The sequence below is a fragment of the Camelus ferus genome, chromosome 17, assembly GCF_009834535.1.
Source record: "Camelus ferus isolate YT-003-E chromosome 17, BCGSAC_Cfer_1.0, whole genome shotgun sequence".
NCBI classification, from domain to species: domain Eukaryota; kingdom Metazoa; phylum Chordata; class Mammalia; order Artiodactyla; family Camelidae; genus Camelus; species Camelus ferus.
Genome location: NC_045712.1, coordinates 30,810,660 through 30,836,765, shown reverse-complemented (window position 1 = coordinate 30,836,765; position 26,106 = coordinate 30,810,660). Strand labels below are relative to the sequence as shown.

The 26,106-nt window shown below is 60.4% G+C and overlaps 3 protein-coding genes across 16 annotated transcripts in view; 2 read left to right on the top strand and 1 right to left on the bottom strand.

Moving 5' to 3' along the window:
* PODXL2 (podocalyxin like 2) overlaps positions 1–790 on the top strand; it is a 36,431-nt gene extending 35,641 nt beyond the window's left edge. For 2 of the 3 annotated variants that reach the window (XM_032458793.1, XM_032458791.1), the window contains exon 8: positions 360–790. In XM_032458793.1, coding sequence (XP_032314684.1) covers positions 360–647 — 288 coding nt within the window. In that variant the 3' untranslated portion in view covers positions 648–790. The remainder of the gene's footprint in view (positions 1–359) is intronic. The other variant, XM_032458792.1, reaches the window with a different exon arrangement.
* Positions 791–869: 79 nt separating this feature from the next.
* Positions 870–8,353, top strand: ABTB1 (ankyrin repeat and BTB domain containing 1). Of its 6 annotated transcripts, none has more exons than XM_032458795.1 (12): positions 870–1,019; positions 1,783–2,157; positions 2,234–2,289; positions 4,532–4,676; positions 4,795–4,954; positions 5,045–5,090; positions 5,336–5,431; positions 5,516–5,634; positions 5,803–5,898; positions 5,994–6,161; positions 6,882–7,082; positions 7,871–8,353. In XM_032458795.1, the coding sequence occupies exons 1-12, from the start codon at positions 964–966 to the stop codon at positions 7,910–7,912; spliced, it is 1,560 nt and encodes a 519-aa protein (XP_032314686.1). In that variant the 5' UTR covers positions 870–963; the 3' UTR covers positions 7,913–8,353. The 6 variants fall into 6 exon arrangements, with proteins under 6 accessions (XP_032314686.1, XP_032314685.1, XP_032314687.1 ...); XM_032458794.1 differs by having other exon boundaries at positions 871–1,019; positions 7,156–8,213; XM_032458796.1 differs by having other exon boundaries at positions 884–1,019; positions 2,095–2,157; positions 7,156–8,213.
* A 4,991-nt stretch (positions 8,354–13,344) lies between these two features.
* Positions 13,345–26,106, bottom strand: part of MGLL (monoglyceride lipase) — a 190,068-nt gene continuing 177,306 nt past the window's right edge. For 6 of the 7 annotated variants that reach the window (XM_032458807.1, XM_032458805.1, XM_032458806.1 and 3 more), the window contains 2 exons: positions 16,424–16,639; positions 13,345–15,830 (listed from right to left, as the gene is read on the bottom strand). In XM_032458807.1, coding sequence (XP_032314698.1) covers positions 15,705–15,830; positions 16,424–16,639 — 342 coding nt within the window. In that variant the 3' untranslated portion in view covers positions 13,345–15,704. The remainder of the gene's footprint in view (positions 15,831–16,423; positions 16,640–26,106) is intronic. The other variant, XM_014566783.2, reaches the window with a different exon arrangement.

The following is a 26,106-nucleotide window of genomic DNA, read 5'->3' as shown; positions in this document are numbered from 1 at the left end:
CGGGGGCGTGCTGTGGGTGAAGCGCTGGTCCACAGCCTGTGGGCGCCAGCCTCACGTTAGGTGCGGGGCGTGGGACACCGGCCCTACCCGCCTGCGGCAGGCTGGCCTGGGCTCATCTGGGCTCCTTACCGGCCGGGCCCCGGGGTCAAGGGAGGCTCTCGCAGCGTGGCAGCCCCCCTCGAAGGCAGGGCAGGCACAGGTGTCCTGCGGTCCGGAGTCTCTTTCTAAGGGGGTGGGTGGCGCTGGGAGGGACAGGTGGTGTCCCAGAGGCCACAGGGCTGTTTGGTGCAGAGGATCAGGGGTCGTTTGAAGAAGGAGTTGAGCTGTGGGGCCAGAATGAAGGGCTGCCGTCGGTGCAGGGTGCGGGGCAGGATCCGGGAGCGCTGCGGTCGGGCCGGCCCGGCGCGCTCGCCCAGCGGCCCCTCCCGCCGCAGTCGCACGGCGAGGAGCTGCGCTTCGTGGAGAACGGCTGCCACGACAACCCCACGCTGGACGTGGCCAGCGACAGCCAGTCGGAGATGCAGGAGAAGCAGCCCAGCTTGAACGGCGGTGGCGCCGTCAACGGCCCGGGGGGCTGGAGCGCGCTCATGGGGGGCAAGCGCGACCCCGAGGACTCGGACGTGTTCGAGGAGGACACGCACCTGTGAGGGGCACGCCGCCCTCGTCGCGGGTCCCCCGCTTCTCCCGACTCTACACCTCTCGCCCTCCCCGCCACCCCGACCCCCGACGCCCCGAGGGGCCGGCCCCGGGACCCCATTAAAGCCGCCCGGAGAGCTCGCCGGGCCCCGCGCGTCCGCCTGCGCGACTCGTTCTTTGTGCGGCCGGGAGCGGCCTGTCGGTCCTCCGGGCGCCAGGCGCCGCTGCGGGGCGGCCGGGCGGGGCGGGGCGGGGCGCGCGTATTTATATCCGGCCGGGGCTGCGCCGCCGCCGAGGACGCCCGGCCGGGCTCCGAGTGTCCGCGCCATGGATACCTGTGACCTGTTCTCCAGCTGCAGGAAAGGGGACGTGGGCCGAGTGCGGTGAGGACCCGCGACGCCGGGAGGGTGCGGGTGGGCCGCCTCGAAGCGCGGGGCTCGGGGGAGACCCGGGCGGCCCCGCCGCAGACCCCCGCCCGCAGGGTCCCGGCGCCAAAGCAGGGCCGCCCCGGTCGCAGCCGCCCTCGGAGCGGGGCGCGGAGGCAGGTGCTGGCGTGGCTGCTCCTGGGGGTCCTGGAGGGGAGGACTGCGACGCGGACGCCCGGAGGAGGAGGAAGGGCGAAGAGAAGGGCCCGGAGACCAGATCCTGGGGGGCGGGCCTGGGGTTTCCGGACGCGGCTCCTCTGCTGCGCTGTGGACCCAGCGCTGGGAACGCCTCGGGCCCAGAATCTGTCTCTGGTTCTTGGAGATTCGGAATCCCCTAAACGCAGCTGAAGCAAATCGGGCTCTGGAGTCGCGTCGCTGAGGGCCGGGTGCGGAGGGAGGGGCTGCCCGTTGGGATTATGAGACACCTGTCTTCTTTGGTCCTTTCTCCCCCAATCCCGGGTCCCACCCCCCACTTCCGACCTCCCCTGGGCTAGTCCCAGCCCTCCTGACCCCCACGCTGCCCCGTGCTCCTCCCCAGCCCTGGGTGCCACCTGGGGGTTGAGAGCCCCCAAAGCGCAGTACTTCTCGGAGCACTGCCATCCGACCTGGGCATCCCCCCACCAGCCTGCTCCCCACCATCCTCGGTGAACCCCCTCACACATCCTGTGGTTATTGCGTCTCCTGACTTCCACCTTCTAGTTTGTCCACTTCTCCTTTCCAGGCTACCAAGATGCCCTCCCTCCCTCCCCCAACCGGGAGGCCAACCTGCCACCACCAGCAGCCAGAGGCGCCCTCCCCTCTCCCAAACGCCTTCAGCCCAGATTCTCAGCCTCTCCGGCCCTGGGGCCTGTTCTCTGACGCCCGGGAGTCCCCATTTCCACACCCCGTCCGTGCTGGTCCCTTTGCCTCAGTGCCTTTCCTACTCTGGTCCACGATCATCTGCCCTCACCTGGGGGAGGCTGCCCCTTCCCCTTCTGCAGGTCTCCTCCAGATCGGGAACCGTCCTGACCTGGGCTCTGACCTCCCCGCCCAGGTACCTGCTGGAGCAGCGAGACGTGGAGGTGAACGTGCGGGACAAGTGGGACAGCACCCCCTTGTGAGTGCCGGCGGCGGGTGGTCTGGGCGGCGGAGGGCCTGCAGGCCTGACAGCCCCGTCCCTGCCTCCCCCTCAGGTACTACGCCTGCCTCTGTGGACACGAGGAGCTGGTGCGCTACCTGCTGGCCAACGGTGAGTGTGGCGGGGCGGGCGGGCGGGGGCCTGCTTCACCCGGACCCCTCAGCAAGTGCTGCTCCCCTTCTTTCGGAACCTCCCTCTGCGCGGCCACGCGGGCCAGGCATCATCTCTCCGCTGCGACTCCCGTAGAACCGGAACATGCCTTCCTGGGCGCACGTCATGACCCGCACCCCCGGCCCCTCACGTGCCACCTCCTTGGTGCTGCACTGCCAAGCTTGCTCCTTCTCGGGGCCTTTGCACGTGCCCCTCCTCCTGCTAAGACGGCCCTTTCCCAGATCTTTTTTTTTAATCGAAGTGTAGTTGATTTACACTGTTAGTTCCTTGTGTACAGCATAGTGACTTAGTTACACATACATGTATATATTCTTTCTCATTATAGGCTATTGCAAGCTATTGAATACAGTTCCCTGTGCTCTACAGTAGGACCTTGTTGTTTATCTTATATCTAGTTGTGCAGATCTGCTAGTCCCAAACTCCCAATTTATCCCTCCACCCACCTTCCTTCCCCACTAGTAACCGTAAGTTTGTTTTCTATGTCTGAGTCTGCTTCTGTTTTGTAAATAAGTTCATTTGTACCATATTTTAGGTTCCACATATAAGTGATATCATGTGTTATTTTTCTTTTTCTGACTTCACTTAGAATGATGATCTCTAGGTTCATCCATGTTGCTGCAAGTGGCATTATCTTATTCCTTTTTATGGCTGAGTAATATTCCATTGTATAAATGTACCACAATTTCTTTATTCAGTCGTCTGTTGATGGACATTTAGGTCTCTTCCATGTCTTGGCTGTTGTAAATCGTGCTGCTGTGAACATTGGGGTGCAGGTGTCTTTTCAAATTAGCGTTCCCTCCAGATATATGCCCAGGAGTGGGACTGCTGGATCATATGGTAAATCTGTTAATTTTTTTTTAAAGGAATCTCCATAGTTTCCCATAGTGGTGGCACCGAACTACATTCCCACCAGCAGTGTAGGAGGGTTCCTTTTTCTCCACGCCCTCTCCAGCATTTATCGTTTGTGGACTTTTTAATGATGGCCATTCTGACTGGAGTGAGGTGATACCTCATTGTAGTTTGGATTTGCGTTTCTCTGGTAATTAGTGATACTGAGCATTTTTTCACGTGCCTCTTGGCCACTTGTATGTCTTCACTGGAAAAATGTTTGTTTAGTCTCCTGCCCATTTTTTGATTAGGTTGTTTTTTTTCTATTGAGTAGTATGAGCTGTCTGTGTATTTTGGAAATTAAGCCCTTGCCAGTCATATCTTTTGCAAATATTTTCTCCTATTTGGTAGACTGTCTTTTCGTCTTGTCCATGGTTTCCTTTGCTGTGCAAAAGCCTGTAAGTGTAGTTAGGTCCCATTTGTTCACTTGTGCTTCTACTTATATTGCCTGGGTAGACTGCCCTAGGAGAACACTGCTATGATTTATGTGAGAGAATGTTTTGCTCACGGCTTTTCTAGGAGGTGTATGGCGTCTTGTCTTATGTTCAGGTCTTTAAGCCATTCTGAGTTTATTTCTCTGTGTGGTGTGAAGGCTTTCAATTTTTCACCATTGAGTATTATGTTGGCTGTGGGTTTGTCATAACTAGCTTTTACTGTGCTATGTTCTCTCTGTACTGATTTTGGTGAGTTTTTATCATGAATGGATGCTGAAATTCATCAAATGCTTTTTCTTCATCTGTTGAGATGCTCATGTGGTTGGGCCTTTCTCGTTGATGTGGTGGGTCAGGTTGACTTGCGAATGTTCAGCCCTCCTTGTGACTCTGAGATGAACCTTCCCCTCTTAGTTCAGGCCTTTGCCCTTTGTCACGGCCACAGTGACCTCCTGTGGCAGCTGCCAACACCGTCACCCTTCATTTTGCTTTTTCTTCAGAGCACTTGACATCATCTGCTAACTTGTCTTTCTGCCCGTGGGACCTCAGTTCAGTGAGGACAGGGACCCATCTGCCTGTTTAGGGTGCAGCCTCTGCACCAGCGCACGGAGCAGGGCCACCTCCAAGCCTTCTGTCTGTGCAGTCTGTGGTGTGTGTGGACGTGGCTATGCTTGTGTGCCTGGGCCTGGCAGGGAGGGTGCTGGGGTCAGAGTGGGCCCAGGGTAATTTGGGAAGGGGTCTCCAGGGCCTGTGGGCCCCGCGTGTGGGGAGGAGGGGAGATGAGGATTCCTCTCTGCCCCCCTGCCCCTAGCTGCAGGGGCAGCCCCATGGCCCTGCTGACTGGTGAGCCCTGCTGTCCCCAGGAGCCCGCTGCGAGGCCAACACCTTTGATGGGGAGCGCTGCCTCTACGGGGCACTGAGCGACGCCATCCGCCGGGCACTGCGCGATTACAAGCAGGTGCCAGCTTCCTGCAGGCGGCGGGATCCCTACTCCAGCTTCCTGCTGCGGTGAGACGGAGGCAGCCCTGCCCCGCGGGTCTGTGGGGGGCTTCAGGGCTCCCTTCTGGACGGGATGGGGGCTGGAGTGAGACGCGGGGGTGCAGAGCTGAGCACCCCCTCCCCCCAGGCTCCTGGAGCAGGGCCTCCACAGTGACGTGGTCTTCTCGGTGCACGGGAGGTCCTTCCAGGCCCATCGCTGCATCCTGGGCGCTCGCAGCACCTACTTCGCCAACATGCTGGACACCAAATGGAAGGGCAAGAGCGTCGTGGTCCTCAGACACCCCCTGGTGCGCCCCTCCCGGGGCAGGGGCAGCGGTCTGCTGGGGCTTGTGTGGGGTGGCTGCCCTGACCCCGTCCCTGGCTGTCTCTGCCTGCAGGTCAACCCCGTGGCCTTTGGGGCCCTGCTGCAGTACCTGTACACAGGTGAGCGCCGGGCCAGGGTCGGGGTGCAGCACACCCAGAGGTGGTCTCAGGCCCCCCTTCCTCCGGGTTCTTGTCCCTGGGGCTCTGCCTCACCAGCAGTCTCCCATCTCAGACCAAGCCCCTCCCCGCGGCCTGGGGCCGGCCCGCTTGCTGGGCAGGGGGACCGCCTCCTGGGGACTTGCCTGGGGGCAGGTGAGGGCCCCGCAGACCCCAAGCCCCCATCCCACACTGCCCCCAGTGCCCAGGCAGCCTGGACGTCGGCGTGGAACACATCAGCGACTGCGAGCGCCTGGCCAAGCAGTGCCGGCTGTGGGACCTGCTCGGCGACCTGGAGGCCAAGTGTGAGTCTGTGCGTCAGTCCGGGCCTCGGACGGGGATGGGCGGGGCCTCCCCGGCTCCCTGAAGCTGCACTCTCCCCTCCGCAGTGGCTTCCAAGCCAGGCCCGTGTGTGAAGGTGCTGACCGTCGAGCCCCCCCCAGCAGACCCCCGGTTGCGGGAGGACCTGGCCCTGCTGGCTGACTGCGCCCTGCCCCCTGAGCTCCGGGTATGCGCCCTGCCAGACAGAGGCCGTGGGCAGGGGCGTTTGTGGGGTAAACCTACAGCCTGTCACTTCCCTCTTCTGAGCTGCCTGCCTGCGTCTAAATCTCCGTGTGGGGCAGCGGCCGCCCTCCCTTCTCCCACCTGTGCTGATGGCACCTCCCTCCGTCCCCAGGGTGACCTCGGGGAGCTACCCTTCCCTTGCAACGGCCTCAACAGCTTTCCTGACATCTGCTTCCGAGTGGATGGCTACAGCTTCCTGTGTCACAAGGTGCCAAGTTTTCTCCCCCCAGACCCCCACCCCTGCCTCGAGCCCTGAGCCAGCTCCTCGGGGCACAAGCCCAGCCTGAGCCCGGCCTCCCCTAGGCCTTCTTCTGCAGCCGCAGCGACTACTTCCGGGCCCTGCTGGAGGACCACTTCCAAGAGAGCCAGGAGCCGGAGGCCTCAGGCGGTCTCCCGGCCGTCACCCTGCAGGGCGTCTCAGCCGAAGTCTTCACCCACGTGCTGTACTACGTCTACAGCGACCACACGGAGGTGCAGGCGGGATTGAGGGGAGGGATGCAGGCCGGTCGCCGCAGGGCTGAGCGGGAGCGTCAGGGTCTGGACTGACTCCGTGGGGCTGGGAAGGGAGTGTGGGCCTGTTTGGACTTGGAGGGGCCTTGGTAGGTTCCAGAGCAGGAGTGTCATGACCATAGCATGTGGTACTTGGGGACACGGTGTAGCCACCTGGGGTCCCCAAGTTCTCCAGCCAGAAGGTGGGTGGGGATAGTCACCCTGAATCCCCACAACAGTGGGGAGCTCCAGCCTCAGGCGGCCCAAGGCCACCACCACAGGGCAAGGGGGCAGCAGGTACACACTGCCGGCGTGCGGGTCACTGTGACAGACCCCAGGACACGGTGACTGAGGAACCTGAGGTGAGTGCCCTGGGCAGGCGGCTTGCTGAGACCCAGGTTGTCCCGTCTGCCTTGTCATCCTGGCACCCCAGGGTGGGGTCAGCACGTGCACTCCCCTAGGGGTGGTGGCAGATACCACCAGCTGTCCAGGTCTGCTGTGCGGGGGCCGCCAGGCCCCCGGAGGAAGACATGCAGCGGTTTCCTCTGCCCTGAGCAGGGGCAGCTGCACACCTGCGTCTCCCGCCCGCGGGAGGCAGGCTGGGGAGCACAGGCTCTGGCTGCGGGGCTCAGGGACCGAGCTGACCTGTGACGCGAGCCCCTTACTCCATGGCCATCATCCCGATCGCCACCTTCCTTGCAGCTGCTGCCGGAGGCGGCCTACGACGTGCTGGCTGTGGCCGACATGTACCTGTTGCCGGGCCTGAAGCAGCTGTGTGGCCGCAGCCTGGCCCAGCTGCTGGATGAGGACAGCGTGGTGGGCGTGTGGCGCGTGGCCAAGCTGTTCCGCCTGGCGCGCCTGGAGGACCAGTGCACCGAGTACATGGCCAAGGTCATCGAGAAGGTGGGTGCGGACCCCCGGCGGCAGGGCAGAGGGGGCACCGGGGCGGGCGTGCCCTGAGCCAGCCTGTCCTCAGCTGGTGGAGCAGGAGGACTTCGTGGAGGCCGTGAGGGAGGAGGCCGCAGCCGTGGCAGCCCGGCAGGAGACGGACTCCATCCCGCTGGTGGATGACATCCGCTTCCATGTGGGCAGCGCGGTGCAGACCCGCAGTGCCACGGAGCAGGCGCAGCAGCGGCTGCAGGCACTGGAGCACCTGCTGGTGGCCATCGGCCTGGACTGCTGACCTGCACGTGTGCTTGTCTGTGTACGGGGGTCGCTGGGATGAGGCCCTCCCCCAGCACAAACCAGCCCTAAGGCCATGGGGCTGGGCACCACTCAGGGAAACCTGGGGTGGGGGTCTCTAAGGGCCCCCCCGCCCCTCCCCGCCGTCCTGCAGTGGCTGGTCTCCCTGGCGGAGCTGGCTTCTCCTTGTGTAGAGCAGCCAGCAGGGAGCGCGAGAGTGTGTGGCAATAAAGCTTGAATTCACTGTGGGAGCCTGTGTCCCGGGCACAGGGCCAGGGTCCGGGGAAGCTTGGGGGTTGGGGCCCGGGGCCCGAGGGTGGGTCTCTGTGCCGTCAGTGCTGCTAATGCTGCTCCCTGGCTGTGGCGGCTGTGACCTCAGAGCTGCCTGCACGTCCTGACTGCAGGGCCGGTTGGGGGAGGCCCCGACCAGCCCAGCCCCAGGGCGCCAAGTCCAGTGGGCCTCGCCAGGCCTGGCTCCCTCCACTGGCCACTGTCTTCCCTCAGCGCAGGGCCCACCTCCCTCACGCCAGCCTCTAAACACCGTTGAGTGAAGAAAAAAAAATATTCCCATATCTTTTACTGGGAATCATCATCAACATCCCCACACTTTTCACGTTTGGAGAAACAGACCAGCCAACAGAACAACAGAAGCGAAACAGCTTGTAGGTAAACCAGTGTAGGGGCACCTTGTTGCCTCACCCCGAGGGAGAGGGCATGACCGCAGGGCAGGTGACTGCTCTGCTGAGTCCTGGGGGACTGGAGCCAAAGGCTGACCAGTAATCCTATTTGAAATGTCAGTATTTGGTTCATCACTAATTTTGATTTTAAAATAAAATATTACATTAAAATATTGCTTATTTTGAGTACTAGGATTTTCTGGTGCTCCCTTAATTTTTGTGCCTGAGGTGAGCACCACACTTGGCTCACCCTAGTCCTAGCCCCAAAATACAAACTTTTCCACCTGTCCTACAATATCCTTCCCACCTGCCCCACAATATCCTTCCCACCTGCCCCAAAAAAAGGAATGAAGGCTTTGCAGATATTCTTTCCTCTACCTGGAAAACTCCTACACAGCCTTCAATGCCCTGTCTCACTGCAGCAGGAACTGAAACCCAAGAGGGTGGTTAGGATGCCATCACAAAGTTAGCGATGTTCTCCTAGAGCAGTCTACCCAAGTAATAGAAATAAAAGCAAAAATTAACAAATGGGACCCAATTAAACTTACAAACTTGCACAGCAAAGGAAACCATAAATATAACGACAACCTATGGAATGGGAGAAAATTTTTGCAAATGATGTGACTGACAAAGGCTTAATTTCCAGAACATATAAACAGTTCATACAACTTAACAACAAAAAGCAATCCAATCCAAAAATGGGCAGACGACATAAACAAGCAATTCTCCAGCGGAGACACACAAATGGCCAATAGTCACATGAAAAAATGCTCAGTATCACTAATTATCAGAAAAGTGCACATCAAAACTACAATAAATTATCACCTCACACCAGCCAGAATGGCCATCATTCCAAAGTCCACACATGACAAATGCTGGGGAGGCTGTGGATTAAAAGGGAATCCTCCCACACTGCTGGTGGGAATGCAGTTTGGGGGAGCCACTGTGGAAAACAGTATGGAGATTCCTCAAAAAACTAAAAATAGACTTGCCATGTGACCCAGTAATCCCACTCCTGGGCATATATCCAGAGGGAACCTTAACTCTAAAAAGACACCTGCACTCCAATGTTCACAGCAGCACTATACACAATAGCCAAGATTACGGAAACAGCCTAAGTGTCTATCAGCAGACTGGATAAAGAAGCTGTGGTACATTTATACAATGGAATACCACTCAGCCATAAAAGAGTAAAATAATGCCATTTTCAGCAACATGGATGGACCTAGAGATCGTCATTCCAAGTGAAGTCAGCCAGAAAGAAAAATACCATACGACATCACTCATGTGGAATCTAAAGGAAAGGAAAAATGACACTATGAACTCACCTACAAAATAGAAAAAGACTCACAGACATCGTAAACAATCTTAGGGTTACCGGGGGAAAGGGGGTGGAAAGGGATCAATTTGGGAGTTGGAGATTTGCAAATGTTAGCCACTATATATAAAAATACATTTTAAAAATTTCTTTAGTACAGCACAGGGAACTATATTCAATATCTTGTATTAACTGTTAATGAAAAAGCATGAAAATGTATTTATGTGTGTATCTCGTGACTGGGACACTGCTGCATGCCAGAGGGACACACTGTAACTGACTGTACTTCCATTGGAAAAAAACCCACGAAGTTAGGAGTGGTCGCACAAGGTTTAGGGGCAGTGCCTTAGTTCCTGGAGCAGACGTCTTGAAAGCATAAAGATTTCTCACTTTGGGGAAAGTCTGAACTGCAGCTTCAGGCAGGGACTCCTGAAGGCCTGGAGCTGGGCAGCTCTCTCAGGTCTGAGAGGCCAGTGGGTTCCCTGCACCTGGGCCCGGGGACCCGGCCTGGAGCCACTCGAAGCCCTGGCGTCCTCATCCATCTAAACAGAGCAGCACCACCCACGCGGGTGTGGCAGTCAAATGGGGCACGAGGAGGCCGCAGCAGGCGGGGCTCAGCCCACGGGAACCTCACCGTGACCTGGAAGATGTCACATGAGCGGTTCTGAGCACACGGCACGGCCCCTCCTTACCTGTGAGTCCTAAGACCGACTCCCTTATTCCTCAGGCCGCGGGGTGCTCGTCACCCAGCCTCCGCAGTAGCCACTGGTCAGTGCCCGTCCTGCAGCCTCGGCTCTGGGGGAGCCCTGCCTCGCCCCCAGCTCTCTCACTGCTGGCGCCTTCTGGGCGGGTACTGAGCCTGGGCCCCCCTCCTTGTGAGCCTCAGGCACACACCTGCCTGAGCCCCCCCTTTACCGTGGCGCCTGGCTCGTGCCCCAGCTCCCTTGTATTTAGCTGTGACCGAGACACCAGGTCTAGGTGCCAGGAAAAATGGTAGATGAGGTCTCTGATTTAGTCCTTGAAAGACGCACCCCGCCCCTCTCCTTTCCTCACTCCTGTGGGCTGGAATGAGGATGTGGTGGCAGGAGGAGCCACCTCGGTCCCGGTCTGGAACCTCACACTCAAGACTGCAGGGCAGTGAGAGAGGCGGTGGGAGGAGAGGAAGGCGTGGCTGCCCCTCCCTGCCAGCCTCCACTTGGTCTCAGCTGTGTCCCGCCCCCACAACCCGGGGCAGCTGCCCTGCTCCAGAGCCCCTCCAGCCAAGGCCCGGGTCCCTGCACACACTATCCCAGGATGGCTGTCAGCTACTGGGGGTGCCCTCCGTTCCTCAAAGTCCCATTTCTGGGACCAGCATGCGCTTCCCCCCATGTCTTGCCCTGAGCCCCCTCAGACGTGTGCTCCCTCCTGCTCACCTCCCCTCTCCCCCGCTGGGCCCACCCGGCACTCCATGTCTTTCTTCTCATCCCACCGCTATCCGCCAGGATTCTGGGGGCAGCCCCAAGGCTGCACGGCGCCTGGCACATGACATCTGCGGCCCATGATGCTCACAAGAGGCAGGAAGGACACTGCCCACAGTTCCCCCAACAGGGCTCAGGGTATGAGAGGCACACGCAGGCCCGGGTGCTGGGCCGTCCTTCAGTTCTTCACGCTGCCTGGGGCCTCTGCACGGGGGCCAGGCCAGCTGTGGCCATCCCACTGACACGTTCCAGAGTGACTAGGCATTTCAGCAGAAGTCACCTCAGGGTTGTCAGTCACACAATACCAGTGTCGCATCCCCTCCTAAAATGTCCTCAGTTACACAAAAACGTCAACGAGGCTGTCAGTTCAATGATCTGCGCGAGCATGTACGGCAGAGGCGGAATTCTGCGTCTACACTGAGAGCCGCCAAGATGGCGGAGCAGGGCCCTGCGCCCCCGCCCCCACCCACCAGCGCCGCCGAACCGCGACCACCTTCGACCCACCTCCGAGGGGAAGGACCGGCACCCACCAGAAGGGGCCTCCCACAACCAGAGACAAGAGGGAACCAGCACGGGGGCGGCCTCGCGAGACCGCCCGGCCCCACGGCCCCGGCACAAGCCCCGCGTTGCGCGGGCTCCCCGCAGGGGTGCGGGCTCCGAGGCCCACCCGGGGCCCGGCGCCCAAGACCGGCCCCAGAGCGCGCGGCTTCGAAGGCCAGCGGGGCTGGACCTCGGGGCCCCCACGCCCGGGGGAAGCAGAGACCCCACTCTCCGAGGGCCTCACCAGACCCCACGCGCGCCGGGCCCGGGCAGGAGCCGGGAGGGGGGGCCTACCTGCTGCTGGACTGGGGGCGTCTCACTGGGGGCCTGGACGCTGGCGGCTGTCACCCTCGGGCGCGGCTTCTCCGCGTGGACGCTGTGCGGGGCGGGGCGCCAGCCGGGACCCTCCCTCCGGCTCGTGGGCGCCGACACCTGCCCCTCAGCCTGCAGGCCGCGCTACCTGGGCGGGGACGACCGCAGACAGGCCGCCTGGGGAGCCCCCGAGCCCGCCCCCCACGACGCGGCCCGCCCCGCCCCCCCGGCGCGCAGGCCCCGCCCCTCCCGCCGGGAAGCCCGCACGCGCCGCCAGACCAGCCTCACCCACCAGGCGGCAGGCGCCAGACGCCAGACAACACAACCCGCCCCGCCGGCGGACCCTGCCTGGGACCCGCTGGGACCCGCTGGCCCCGGCCCTGCCCGCTAGCGGCCTGCACGACCGGCGGGACACCAGGGACCCCACCGCCCACTGTCAGGAACCACCCCCGCCCCCCACGACCTGAACCGAGCTCTGCACCCCTGGGCCCTGCAGTCAGCCTCCAGGGACCGGCTCCGCCTGCCAGCGGTCCGGCCCTAACCCCGGGCCTGGCTTCCCCTGCCAGTGGTGGGGGGCAGCCCCGGAGTCCTCGGGACCCCGACTCCACCCGCCGGCGAGCCAGCCCGGCCCCTAGGACTCCGCGACCGCCCCTGGTGACCAGGCCCCGCTAAACACAGCCCGCACTGTCCGCACGAGGCAGGGCCTGGCCCCCAACCCGGCTGGGGGCCAGCCACGCCTCCCCGAGCGCTCGCAGCCCCCATCCCACCAGAGGGACCCACGCAGCCCTCCTGGGGGGCCTAGAGCGCAGAGCTGGGGTGACGCGAGGGGAGTGCGCGGCGGGGACACGCCTCCCACAGAGGTCGCCCCTCAAGGTCGACACACAACTAGCCCACCACGTACGTGAAACGCAACCAGCAACTGAGATAAAACGAGGCGGCAGAGGGACGTGTTCCAGACGAAGGAAGAAGGTAACGTCCCAGAAGGAGAACGAAGCCAAGGGAGACAGGGAGCGCACCCGGGGGAGAGTTCTGGGTCACGGTCGTACAGAGGACCCGGGCTCCGGAGGGTAACAGATGCACGGAGTAACTGAGAATTTCAAGTCGGTGGCAGCAGAGAACAAAGCCCAAGGGGGCCCTCCTAGGTGTGACCCTGGGCAAGGGCACCAGGGCCATGACACGGACCCTGCACCCTCAACCCCAGTGCCAAGCCCAAGCCTGGCCCAGAGAGCGTGGCCCCCATCCCTTCTCATCACGGGAGACCCTGGAAACCAGAAGTCCGATGTGAGGATCCCCCTCCTGCAGCTCAGTTCTGGTGGGGACACAGCTACCCAGGGTCCACGGAACACCGTCACATCAGATGGCAGTGACTGTGCTGTAGGAGGCGGCGGCCTGGGGCGGAGGATGCTAGACAGGGTGGTTGGAAAGGCTCCACTAAGAAGCTGGCATGTGGGGCCAGCGGACGAGGAAGGAAGGGGAGTGAAGGCAGGGAGCCCTCAGTCCAGAGACTGGAGGAGAAAGCCACCGCCATGGGTCTGCCCCATGGAGAGACGATCATGTCCACACACACGGCTACATCGCGTGCCCGGCCGGGCCCAGACCCCCACTGTGGCCTCACCAGGCGCCGGCCAGTCTGTCCGCAGGAAACACTGTAGTTGGATCCGACAGACAGGTAGACAACAGTCAGAAAACATCTGGTTTATTAGGGTTAGCTATGGTGTACACCGGTCCTTTAATAGTTCTAAACTGGTAACGCGCTAACAGCATACAGGTGGGGTGTGGCTGAGCTGCAGTGACGACAAAACCAGTAAATCGCCTGGAGAATCCTTGTGATCCTAACGGGTGTGTGTGAGCGGTCAGTGGGGAAAAGGGTGTGTGGGGCCCTGCAGTGGTTTCCAGAACGTCCTTCACAGCTCCTTCTGTGAGCCCCAGGGCCCCAGAGCTGTGGGGGAAGCTGGGGTGTCTGCTGCATGCCCACTCCCTCCCTGCAAAGCCACAGGCCCTGGTGGCCCCTTGTCCTAGGAAGATTTTCAGCTATGAAACCGGTTTCCGTGTGGCCCACATGGCCTCTGAGTTTCGGATGGCGCTGCGTTCACGTGTGCTTGGGCCAAGTCCCCAATACTGCGTCCATCCCCCTAGGTGGCGTTTGGATCTGCTTCATGTCCAGGGCACCTCCCTGGCCTCTGTCCTGCTCTCACCTGGAGGCCAGGCCATTGTGACCTCGCATCCTCCAAGCCCACCCCCTGCAGCACTGTGACAGCGGCTGAGGCGCTCTAGGTGGCCCGCCAGATGAGCTGGGTTCTAGACTCACTCGGCACTGCGGGGAAAGGAAGCACGCAGCCCTGTCCTGACCCCCAGACCCCGCCACACGCACTCCTGGGACACGGGACGTCCTCCCAGCACGGCCACCTGCTGTGTCCTCTCCCGGTTAGGAAACAGTCTCGGTTTCAAATAACTTTTTTCTTTTAATCATGGGCAATTCTTTAACGAGATCTGTAAATGCAACTGAAGGTGCCTCTGTAAGAACTTTCATATAAATAAATTCATGCATCGAAAGATTCCTGGTCAGACCACGTGCCTGACACTGAACTTGGGAGACGGCTGAGCCGTCACATGCTCCTGGGGAGGCGGGCGGGAGGTGTGGGGCTCTGTGTGACCTGCCTGTCACAGCTCATAGCTGGGCGAGGACCCCAGGCCTGGGTCTCGGTTTGCGGTGGAGTTTCTGCTGTTGGTCAGCCAAGGAGCAGAAACACCCCCAAGGCTGCCCGGGGAGCAGCAGGCCCGGCTCCTCCGTGCACCTTGTCCATGATCTTCTGCTCCCAAGAGAAGTCAGGGAAGGAAGATGGGGCAATGAAGCCCCTCTCTGTGAGGACCGGGCCTGTCCCCTCCCGAGGGGCAGGGCAGCAGAACGCGAACGCTTACAGTGACCAGCTCTGGCTCCACACGTGTGGGCAGGGCCCTGGGTGGACCCAGAACCAGCCCCGGAAGGTTGTGTGGGCACCTGTCAGAGGGCCCGTGGCCTTGGGACCCCCACCCATGGTCATGTCTGCAGTCGGGGCCTCATGAGGTAACCGCACATCCCATCTGAAAGTGGAAGTACCCCGCGGGGGCAGGGACCCAAATTATTGCTGGCGCAAGTGAGGGCCTGGGGTGGATGGGCTTGGCACCGAGAGACAGGCCGCTGGGCGGCCCCTCCAGTCACAGCCTCAAGCCTGCAGCGTGGTCAGGGTCTCTGCATGGGGACCTCCTCGCCGCCAGAGGTAGGAGGCTTCTAGGCTGGCTGGCCGGGCAGGCGGGACCAGGGGGGCTGCACGGAGCCCAGGCATCAACCTTCACGCCCCTCGTTCCCACCCACCAGTCTCTGCTTTGGAATTGACATTATGTCAGCCATTCTCTTCCACACACCGTCCTCTCAGGCTGTCAGGTAACACCAGTCAGCGAGGAGAGGCTGTGCTGACGCGCTGCGCACACGGAAAGGGAGCAAGGCTCCCCACGGATGCCTCCTTCTGGGCCAAGCCCCACCTGCCCAAAACCACTCACAGCCCCCGCGAACAAGGAGTGACACGGTTGTGGGTGGAGATATATTCTGAGGACAGGCAGGGCATTTCTGGGCCTTGGAGGGCAGGTGAATCAGCCCGGGGACTAGATGCCACCCGGCATCTCTCGGCCAGAGAGGGGCCCCAGTGTGGGGTGGGGGTGAGGGCCCCCAGTTGTTATTGCAGCCGGATGTGGGCGTCCAGGACACCAGAGTCCTGGGAGCCCTGTGGGGCGGGAGAGGCCGGGCAGGGCTCTGCTGTCCAGGGCCTTCCAGCACAGTCTCTGTCTGGAAGATGCTGTGACCTTATCTGCTTTTGCACAGTGTCCACCCCTGAAGGCAGACCCAGTGGTGGACAGCCTGGCAGGCGACAAGACTTTTTTTTTTAATTGTGCTAGGGAGTCCTCCAATTTGTTTTGTTTGTTGGCAAGCTACATCTGAGAAGCCAGCTCCTGCCCGTTCTCTGCCCGCTTCCCAGGCCGCTGGCCCGCCGGCCGGCCAGGACATTCAGGGTGGGGACCCTGTTCCCGCCACCACTGTCCTTTGAGAGACCCACGTGTTTATCTCACGGAAGACAGAGTTGGTTACTTCAGGAAGCTCTTTGTGGAGGACGTGGTAGGCACCTTCGTAAATCTGCAGTTGGGAGACAGGAAATCACGGCTGCAGCAAGTGACAGGTGGAGGCGAGGCGGCTGGGGCAGAGGACGAGCCCCCAAGACCCTCTCCCCGGCCCCGAGGACCCCTTCCTTATGGGCCAACGCCGTGTGTTCGGGTGGTGCTTCCAATAACCTAGCCTGTCCCAACATGCTCCAGCACGTCCTCTCTGAAGTCACTGTTCCCTCCCTCCAGCCCGGCCCGCCTGCGCCTACACTGGAAGGGTGATGTCCACACCCGGCTTCACCTCCTCGGAGTGCAGGATGCCCACGGGAAGGGGCGGGCGCCCCGCAGGCCAGTGGACAGACCAAGGAGCAGGCACTCCCTGGGAGAGCTCTGCTGCCTGGCGCCCTCTGGCGGCTCCTTTCTGTCCTGCTCCTCCCGAGAGCAACCAGCTAAAGCTTTGTGCCGCCTCAGAATGAACAGAGGCCCGGTGTTCCTGGCACCCACCTCCCAGCGGGGCCAGGCTGGCCCCATCCCGAGACATCTCTCCTGGGGTGGCCTGCAGGGTCTGGGCAGATGTCCCCAAGGAGCGCCATCTCCCCCCACCCCAGGGAAGGGACAGCGGCTCACCTTAAGCGTCTTGTCCTGGCTCTTGGCGGACTCCATGAGCAGGTAGGCCCCTCTGCTGTCGCACAGGCGGTCGGCAGAGCCCTGCAGCAGCAGGAAGGGCAGGGTCAGCTTGGGGAGGGCCCGCTCCACCCGCGACACGGCGTTGAGCAGCTGGATGCCAAAGCACACTTTGAGCCCCGCCCGGCAGATGAGGGGGTCCGTGTTGTAGAGGTCCACCTGCAGGGGGAGAGGCCTCCCTCAGCTCCGCTGAGCCCGCAGAGCTGGTCCCAGCACCGGGTCTGGGGCGGGGGCACGGGAGCCAGCAGGCCCAGAGAGCCCGACTGCGCCACATCCCCCGTGCGTCTGCCCCAGCTCTGTCCTGGACGCCCCTGCTCTCGTGTGTGCTGGAGGCCCTGTCAGTACCCGCTTGTGTGTTTTCACACAAGCAGCATCACTTGTTCACTCTGATGATTTCATGCAGGAATAGCTCTGCAGGCGTTCTGGTGTTAGTCCGAGTGGATCTGTTTTCTCCAAGTCAGCCCCCCTGCCCCCGACCCAGTGTTGCCTGGATGAAGAGGGTGAGGGACCAGGCGGGAAGGCACTTGGGCAAGACACACCCCATGAGCTTTGGGACGAGTGGAGCTGGGGCAGGCCTGGGCTGCAGAAGGCTGCCTGCCACCCTGAGACAGAGCCCAGCCGCTCCTCTGCCGGACGTGCACAGACACTGGTCCCGCCCGCCTCAGCCGCCAGCCTACTGGGCCCTGACTCTGACCCTCGCCCTGCCCGTGGCTCAGAATCTCTCCTGGCCTTCTGTGGGGCTGTCCCTTCACTCCTCCCACCTCTGAGAGGACAGTGAGTTGCCTGCTTACTCTGGGCTGGGGTGGGGCATGTGCCCACATAAGTTTCCAGAGCTCTCTCAGGCCCATGGAGACAGTCTGAGGCTTGGGGACAGGTCTTCCCTCACCTCCTTTGTCCTGCAGAAGTGCCGTGTGGTATTGGGATGGGTGAGGGAGAGGAGGGCCACGGGGGCTGGGGCACAGGGTCAGCTGTCCGTGAGGCTGCCTGAGTCCACCGTGTTCCCACCCTGACTCTCCCGGCACCAACCCTGAAGGACCTCAGCCAGAGTTGCGGATCTGGGTTGAGAGGGAACAGGCTGTCCGGGGTCAGCCCGGCCATCCCTGACTCCTCCTGGGCTGGGGACCAGCAGGCAAACCAGACCATTTGTGAAAAGCTGCATGAGATGGATTAGCCACTTCCTGCAGCTGAGCGGGCGGGAAGCCTGCAGGGCCAGGCCATCTGTCTAGGGGCTGAGCGCACAGGAGACATGGGGGCAGTGCGGCTGCAGGGAGCCCTGCTGGGAAGAGCGCTGCGGGGCCGCTGAGAACTGTCCAACCCGGGCAGCGCGACTGCAGCTCCGTGGGCAGACTGCGCCCAGCACGGCCCAGGGAGCCGCGGCAGGGTGCCATGCAGGGGGAGGACCAGGACGGCCTAGTGCTTCTGAGCCCCTCCTATGGGCTTGGCTCCAAGCGCTCAAGGGGTCCAACAGGGCGTGGCCCCCATCACCCTGATGTGCAGACGAGGAACCTGACCTTTACTAGTCGCCCCAACTCCCTTGCTCCCCGGAGAACCCTGGGCAGTTCCTTTGGAACACAACCCCTGGAAGAAAAATCGCATCCCAGCCCCCCTTGCAGCCAAGTGTTGTAACCTGACCACGTTCTGGCCAGTAGGAAGCAAGGTGTGTGCCATGTGCTCCCTGGTCCGGGGTTTGCCCGGCCCCTCAGCTCCCTGCCCTCCTCCCACTGCCCAGAACATGGGCAGAATAGGGACAGAGCTGGGGCCACATGGACAAGGGCTGCACCCCAAAAACAGGGCGACAAGGGGCTGTCACCCACCAGGAAAGTGCGCCTCCTTCCTGGTTGGGCTATGGTGTTGGGGTCTCCACGCAGCAGCAGGAGGGCCTGCTGTGCTGCACCCCTCCCAGTGCTGAAGGGCCCTGGTTGCAGGGTGACCCCATGACACACAGGGCCCGAGCCCATGAGCCCCCTCCTTCTTGAGTGGCCTGGCACCCTGCCTGCTGACCGGCCACGAGGCCCCTCGGGGAGTTGGCTCCGGGTTAATTGCTCTGACTGGCCCTATTGGCTTCCTGCTTGTGGCTTCCTTTTCCACATCCTCAGCACGTAGGCCCTGTGTACACAGTGGCTACTCAGGGCCTGGGGAGGAGCTGCCAGCTGTGTCGGGCAAAGGGTAGGCCCTGGTGCCGGCTGCAGCCGGGCAGGGGCAGACGGAGCAGGCAGAGAGGGAAATGAGGCTCAGAGGCCCCAAACCTTCCCCTCAAGTAACCCTCCTGGCCCAATCCTGGCAGCCTTTGTTTTCTGAGGGCTTAAGACCTAAATCCAGCAAAAGTTCTTATGGGGGAGGGCTGTGTCCTCTGCCCCCAGGCAGGAGACAGACAGGGCTCTCCCTCCAGGCCCAGAGCACTGGTCAGCAGCCCGAGCTCATTCAGAACCAAAGACCAAAAAGTTGCTCCCCAAAGACGACATACTGTGTGACTTCATCTCCAAGACATTCTTAAAATGACACCTTGGAGAAATGGAGGCCAGGTTAGTGGCTGTCAGGCCTGGTGGGGGAGGTGGGAAGAAAGGGGGTACAGCTGTAAGATGGCAACACGGGGGTCTCTGTGGAGACAGCCTGCCTGACCCACGTCGGTGTCCTGGTGCTGTGACCCTGTGGTCTTGCAGGACGTGGCTGTCGGGGGGGGGAGGGAGAGGCACCAGGACCCCCGCTTTACTTCCCTCAGCTGCGCGGGAATCGGTGACCTCAGAACCAGGTCTGGTTAGAAACACAGCAACAACTTGGCCTGTAGCATCTCTCTCGCACCTCAGCCCCCCACTTCTGGAGCAGAGCTGGGGACGTGTCAGCCGGAGGCTGCGGACCCCAGGCCAAGCGAGACCATCTTTGCTCCAGATGACCAACCTCCAGGGGGGCGTCCACTGGCTGAGACCTGAAGTCTTTCTTCTTGGGAAGGGGGTCACCCAGCCCTGACATCTTGCCCAAGAGGACTGCCAGGAGGCTCAACCAGATCCTGCAGCCCTGCAGCTGAGCCCAGGGTCTGGCCCACAGCGAAGCTGAATGCGACCCAGGGGGGTGAAGGGAGGGGCGGGGCTGGGGGCCCTGGGCTTCAAGGTCCGGGCAGGAAGGCCCCTCCCATGTGTCCTGGTCTCCGGCACCTGCACCGCCTGGGGCCCTGGAGGGGTTCAGTCAGGCTGAACTCCACGGCCAGGAACAAGCCAAGGGCCGCGTCTGCCTTTTGAAGAAACTTTGCCCTAGAGCACAGTGAGCGAAGCGGCAATCCGCAGCTGGGCGTCTTCTGACACTTCTGGTTGCGCAAAACCTACACGTCACCCCACAGCCAACCTCCTGGCCTGCCTTGAAACCCGTGCCCCGGGTGGGCTGAAAGCTGGCTTTGACTCGGAACAGCACCAGCAGCGCCGACTCCGAGCCCCAGCTCTGCGCTTGGCGCGCCACGTGTCCTCGCTTGCCCAACCTCTGCAGGAACCCTGTGCAGGAACGATTTTTTTTTAAGGGAGGATTATTATGAACCCCATTTTACACATGAGAAGACTGAGGCTCAGAGAAGTCAGGCCACTCACCCAAAGTCACACAGCAAGTAAGGGGTGGAGCCAGGGTAAGACCCAGGCAGTGTGTTCGGACCCCCAGTCAGCATCCTCAGCCCCCACTTCCCACACTGTGCTACCTGTCCAGAGAGGCCTGTGGGCTTAGTCGGCCAGGAGGCGGGGGGCGGCAGGGAACCAGCAAACCTCAGAAAAGACAGGGACGCGTCTCTGGAGAGGAGCAGAAACATCTGGGCCCCGGAGGCCCCCACCCCTCTCAGCCTGCCAAAGGGACGAGGGGCCCTTCTGAGCACAAGCAAGTGCCCTGCCTGCGTGACACCTCCTGCTTCACAGAGCAGCCCAGCCCCGAGTTTCCCTCAGGTACATGCCCCACAGACATGTCTACAGCTGGTCTTCCTGCCCCACTTCCCTCCCAGCCCTCCCTCTTCCTAGAGGAGCCTCACCTCCACCCCCTACCTGTACTTTAGAGCCCATCCTGGATTCCCACCTCCTTCCTCCACTGTTTAGATCTCTCTTAATTCATCCATTTTCACCACAGGGACATCAGAGCCTTCTCCAGCATACTGCAAAAAACACAACAACCCTACCTGTGTAATCTCTGAACTCTAGAACCCATGGGAACTCTAGGATAAGCCAGTGGGTCTTTGCTGAGACCCATCCTCACTTCACACCTTTGCCTTAAACGGCAGGAAGCGCGATTTGGCATGGACAGAGATGAATGAGAGAAAACCTCTCCTCCGGCCTTTCCCACCACGCCCTCTGCCTGCCTCTTCATCCTTGTAACAGATCCACTGATGTGACCCTGGAAGGTGGCCTCTGGCCGGAAGCGGGAATGTCACTGAGTCTGTTGACCTGATGTGCCGCCTGCAGGCTGGCGGAGGGGAGAGGAGGGCTCTGCCTGACTTTGCAGAAAGTCTCCCCGAGTCGGCCGACGGGAGCAAACCCTGTTCACCAAAAGGCCCAAGTTCCCCTCCAGCCCCAGAGCAGGTGCCACCTGGGGCTGGAAGTCCTGAGGTAGACAAGAGCCATCAGAAATAAGGGCCTGCAGGTCCATTCTTGACCGAGAGGATTAATCGGGATTAGCCTACACGTATGAACTGCCACTGACCCCAGGGCATGCGAGTCACTGGACACCCTTCCCCAGGCACTGCTTTCTGCTGTGGACATCTGAGCTCCTGGAGATCGTCTGCTCTGTGAGTCACGAGCAGGGCCGGCAGGTCAGGCCCCGGGCCTGTGGGTGCAAGTGGTTCGCAAAACCCACCACAGGGCGCCCAGGACTCCTTCTGAACCAGAAATGATACAGGAGGCCACCCGCACGTGCACCTTGGGAGTGCAGGTCACTGCAGTGTGGTCCTGGACCCAGCCCCAGCTCCTGAGTGCCCACTGAGGGAAGGGAAAAAGCAGGCCCGTGTTCTCCACCTGGCCACGGCCGCCTGTTACAGTAAGAGAAACAGGAAACAATCACTGGGGTCCTGCAGGCCCGCTTTCACAACCGCTGTTCACAAAACAGCAAGATCACGTTCCTTGCTCCCTAGAGGAAATCGGAATATGGACCAGGGGGTGACAGGTCACGAGCAGGGGGGGTCGGGAACCACTGCTACCTTCCACACGTGACTGATGGGACAGGCTGCGTCCGAAGGTCCTCATTCTGGCTCCTTCCTCTTGGGCAGCGCATGCCCAAGTACGATCGCGGGGTCTGCAACCGTCTTAACTTTCCAAAGTTTCAGCCGAATCAACGCATCTGCTTTATGACATTGGATTTGGCAACAATTTCTTGACTATGACACCAAAAGCACAGGCACCAAAACAAAAAAATAGATGAACTGGACTTCGTGTCCATCAAAGACCCCCTACCACAGAATGAGAGAAAACATCTGCAAATCATCTATCTGTGTGTGAGGGGTTACTACCCAGAACATACAAAGGACTGCGACAACAAGACCAACTTGATTAGACGGCGGACAAGGTGCTTGAACAGACATTTCCCCAAAGACACACAAATGGCCGAGAAAGCAGATGGGAAGCAGCTCAGCGCCACTGACCGTTAGGGAGACGCAAATGAAAACAGTCTGGCAGCCCCACTCTGGGTGTAAACCCTAAAGAACTGAAAGCAGGGCTCTGAAGGGAGTATCTGCAGACCCACGTTCACAGCATTATTCACAGTAGCCACAGCATTATTCACAGGAAGCAACCCAGGTGCCACCGACACACAAACGGACAAACCAAACATGGCCTATGCCTACAATGGAGTATTATCCAGCCTTAAAAAGGAAGGGGATCCTGACACCTGCTGCACCACGGATGAGCCCGAGGACGTGATGCTCAGTGAACGAGCCGTCACAGGGCAGGGAGGCCCTGGGCGGTCACACCCACAGCACGGGGGGGCGGGGGGGAACCAGGGACGCGGTAGGGGAGGGAAGAGTCACAGCCAAGGAAGATGAGAGGGTTCTGGAGACGACGGTGGAGGCAGCTGAACAATGTGCAGGCACTTAATGCCCCTGAACCGCACACCTAGAACTAGTGAAAACGGAAATTTTACACTCTGTATCTCTGACCACAACACGTTTTAAAGGATTTAAAACACACCCTATTCTGACATTTCCTATTTGAGCGCAAATACAGAGTGTGGCTGAGTGTTTCCCGCTGGTGAACCTTGGGGAGGAGGAGGTGGGTGCCGTCCTACTGGGTCAGCTTACCTGTCGATTTGAAAATTACTGGAATTAAAAATTGGAAAGAAAGCTGGCTGACTTGGACCACCCCTTTCCCTGCAGCCTCGGTTCTCACGTTCTTTACTTTGACCCCCCTGCCATTAGGAGCCACACATGCCCTGGGCAGGCTTGGGGCAGGAAGACCCCTGTGACCAGCATCCTGTCTGGGGCTTGTGTCTGGCTTGCCCAGCATCCCAAACCCTGGCGAGTGGGTTGCGTCGGATCCACGTGTAAAAGGGGGTTTGACCCTCAGCTCCTGGCCTGCAGCGAGGTGACAGATATAACTCTGGGAGGCCTTGCGGGCTCTGCCCCTGTGTGCGCCTGGCCAAGAGCAGCTGCTTTCTTGCTGGACCATGTGAAGGTGCCAAGGGAGAAGGTCGGCTGGGCCTGCAGGGCCGTGGGGGGCCTCATTTTGTCTTGGGTCTGGCTGGCAACTGGAACAATCTGACATTCTCTCTACAGAGTCCCTGGCCTTTCTAATGCCATGAAAGCTGCTGGCGTCAGGGACAGACTCTGTGCTCAGAGCCATTTCTGCCAGAGTTGGTGGTGGGAGGGGGACTGGGAGCAGGAAACACGAGCCCCGTGTGCAGGGCACTGGACCAAGGTGGACGGTTTACATATGTGCCCAGCACCAGCAGCCGCCCACATGTGGAGCCACACATGCTGGTAGAGCTTCTAATGGCTCGTTATTTTTTAAGGCGTTGGTAAATTATCAGCTGCCTGAAATAGACAAGTCCTCTGTGGGGATACAAGCTGTTGAGTGATGGCGAGGCACCCTGGAAAGTAATCACCAGTCCTCCGAGGGCCTCCGTGGGAGGCCATGTCCTGGGGACAGCGTGGGAGGCTGGGCCTATCTTTAGCTGTGGTTACAATCAGTCAAAAGCCTCAGGCTGGCCGAGCCTTCCAAGACCCAGCAGGAGCCTCCCAAGGGTCACGGGCAGACGTGGGCAGAAGATGGGCAGGGAGCAGGGGAGGAGGGGGGCTGACCTCTGATGCCGGGCACAAGGGAAATACTGGGTGGGGGTCTGGAGCAGCACCCACCTACAGAAGTGCAGGGAAGCAGAGGTGGCCCACTTCCCAGCGCTCTGGGTGCCCAGAACTCACCATATGGCTGGCTGGCGTGAATATAAACCAGCCAGGCAGCCAGGATGTGCCTGGAGGGCGTCCCAGCACAGCCACAGAGAACACGGGCTTGGTTCTAGAAGACATACTGCCCCAGTCTGTGACAGTGGCTCTCCCAGCAGACGACCTGACACAAGCCCGAAGACAGAGCCGGGAGGGAAAGCAGGGAGCCTGTTCGTCACCAATGGGACAGGTTACCGCAGTCTGCGGGAACCACGGTCCTCAGCAACACCCCCTGCCCCTCCCCCAAGGGGCCCTGGCTGGAGAACCGTCTAGAACACTCAAGGCTTTTCAGAGTGGGAGGGATGCATCGTCTGGTGTTGAGGGTGGAATGGCGAACACGCCAGGACGCCAGCGTTCTGACCGGTACCCTGAATGTGTCGACAAGCATAAAAATGCTGACTAGCAAGTTACTTGTCCCCAAGGTTTTAGTGCAGGAGTAGTTTAGTGCCAAGGCCTGGAGAGAGACCTGGGCTCAAATCCTTACTTAGTAGCTGTGTGTCCTCGGGTAAATGACTTGCCCTCTCTGGCCCAAATCTCCGCAAATGTAAATACTGGTAATAAGACTGACCTCCGGGAGCTGAGGCGGGACGGAGGGCTGCCACAGTGTGCGCTGGGTGGTGGTGAGACCACGCCAGGCACTTCTGCCTGGACTCCTATGCGCCCTGAGGGCTCGCGGCCAGGAAGTGGTGCCAGTGAGGGGGGTTGCAGCACACCCCAAACAGAGGGCGGAGCCGGCCTGCTGCCCCACTCCCAGTCCCCCCTGCTCCCGTGCCCCAGCCTGTGCCCCTCCCTCCCTCCCTCTGTCCTAGCCCAGCAGGCTTGTTAGGCAAACGTTTCTTCTCTTCTGAGGCTGCCATCGCTGCAGGCTCCCAGGGGACGCATCTTTGCTGAAGATGTGCCTTTAGACAGTCGATGTTCGACCCAGGAGGTGCCTTTTCTGAACACATTTTCCCCCTCGGCATTGCTATTTTTAACGCTCAGCAGAATGCTGAAAGGGCGACTGAGCCTGACAACAGGCAAGGGGCTAGTTCTCTGCTGCAGGATCTGATCTGCCAGCCCCGTTCATTCCCACTGCAGCCCAGCCTCTGGGCCAGACAGCCTCCTGCCTGCCTCCGTGTCTTCCCTGCAGGGAAGTTATCAGTGCTGACCTGACCTGTCAGGAACCCGATACAGGATGGTGTGAGACCCAGGACGGGATGGGGCCAAGCAAGGAGGGGGGCCTGCAAGCTGCAGGTTCACCCAGACTCCTCTGGTTTTATAAGGCCTTCAGTGAAATTTTGCATTATTTTGAAAAGAACATAAAAAGCTCTGAAATTTGCTACTTTCAAATAAAGAGGGTTTGGAATCATCTCATAATCTCTTTTCTTCCTTCCTCTCTGCCAGTGAACTTCCAGGGGGCAGGAGAACTCCTCGGGCCTGCTCCTGGATGTCCCTCTCAGATGCTCCCAGGGAGACCCCCACCCCCCAGCACAGCTGCTGCCAAGACCATGGGTGGGACGAGACCCACACTCAAGCCAGAGCCGTGATCCCGCTGCGGCGGCTGGAGGAGGCCCTGTCCACGTGACCGCCCCCAGCGCCAGGTGATCCTGCACCACGCCGGCGGCGGGGTACCAGAACCTACACCTCAGGAGGAAGAGCTTCACCTGTAAACAACAGCTGGAAGGAGGCGCCCAAGCAGGACTTTTCCAACAAGGGCTTCAGATCCCAGCTCTGCCCCGACTGGTTGTGCAACCTTGGACAAGCTATTGAACCTCCGAGCCTCAGTTTCCTCATCTGTGAAATGGGGTTAAGTCATCCTCACCCATGCCAGGATTAAACCAAACAGCATATATGTGGTCTTTCTGAGTCCTCACATTGCATCTTTTCACCATACAGATCTGCCTTTTGGGGCGAAAATCTTTTTTTCTTTACTCAAATACTCTTGACCCTGGTCGGTCAAATCTGGCCCCAAGGTGTGGGTTTGGGAGACACTGTGTTTTTTAAATTAGATGAAGAATGAAACGGAATGCAGGTGACTTGGGCAGACTGGCTACCCTCTGGTACCCCTCCAGCCCCACAACTCCTCAGAGCCCCACACGAGCCAGATTCACAAGCAGCTGGCCCTTGGAGGCCTGGGAGTTTTGACCCCTGGTTGTAAATGTTTCTCCTTACACAGTGGGAATGGGTTCCCCTTGAGCAGCCTGCTCTCCACGTGGCTCAGGGGCCAGGACGCCAAATTCTATACAGAAGCCAGAGTTTG

Bases quoted from the DNA above. Each gene is read 5' to 3' on its own strand.
- ABTB1 (XM_032458794.1), top strand. From the start codon at position 964: ATGGATACCTGTGACCTGTTCTCCAGCTGCAGGAAAGGGGACGTGGGC. The intron at 2,158-2,233 runs GTGAGTGCCGGC...CCTCCCCCTCAG, and splicing joins AAGTGGGACAGCACCCCCTT to GTACTACGCCTGCCTCTGTG. The intron at 5,091-5,335 runs GTGAGCGCCGGG...CCCAGTGCCCAG, and splicing joins GCTGCAGTACCTGTACACAG to GCAGCCTGGACGTCGGCGTG.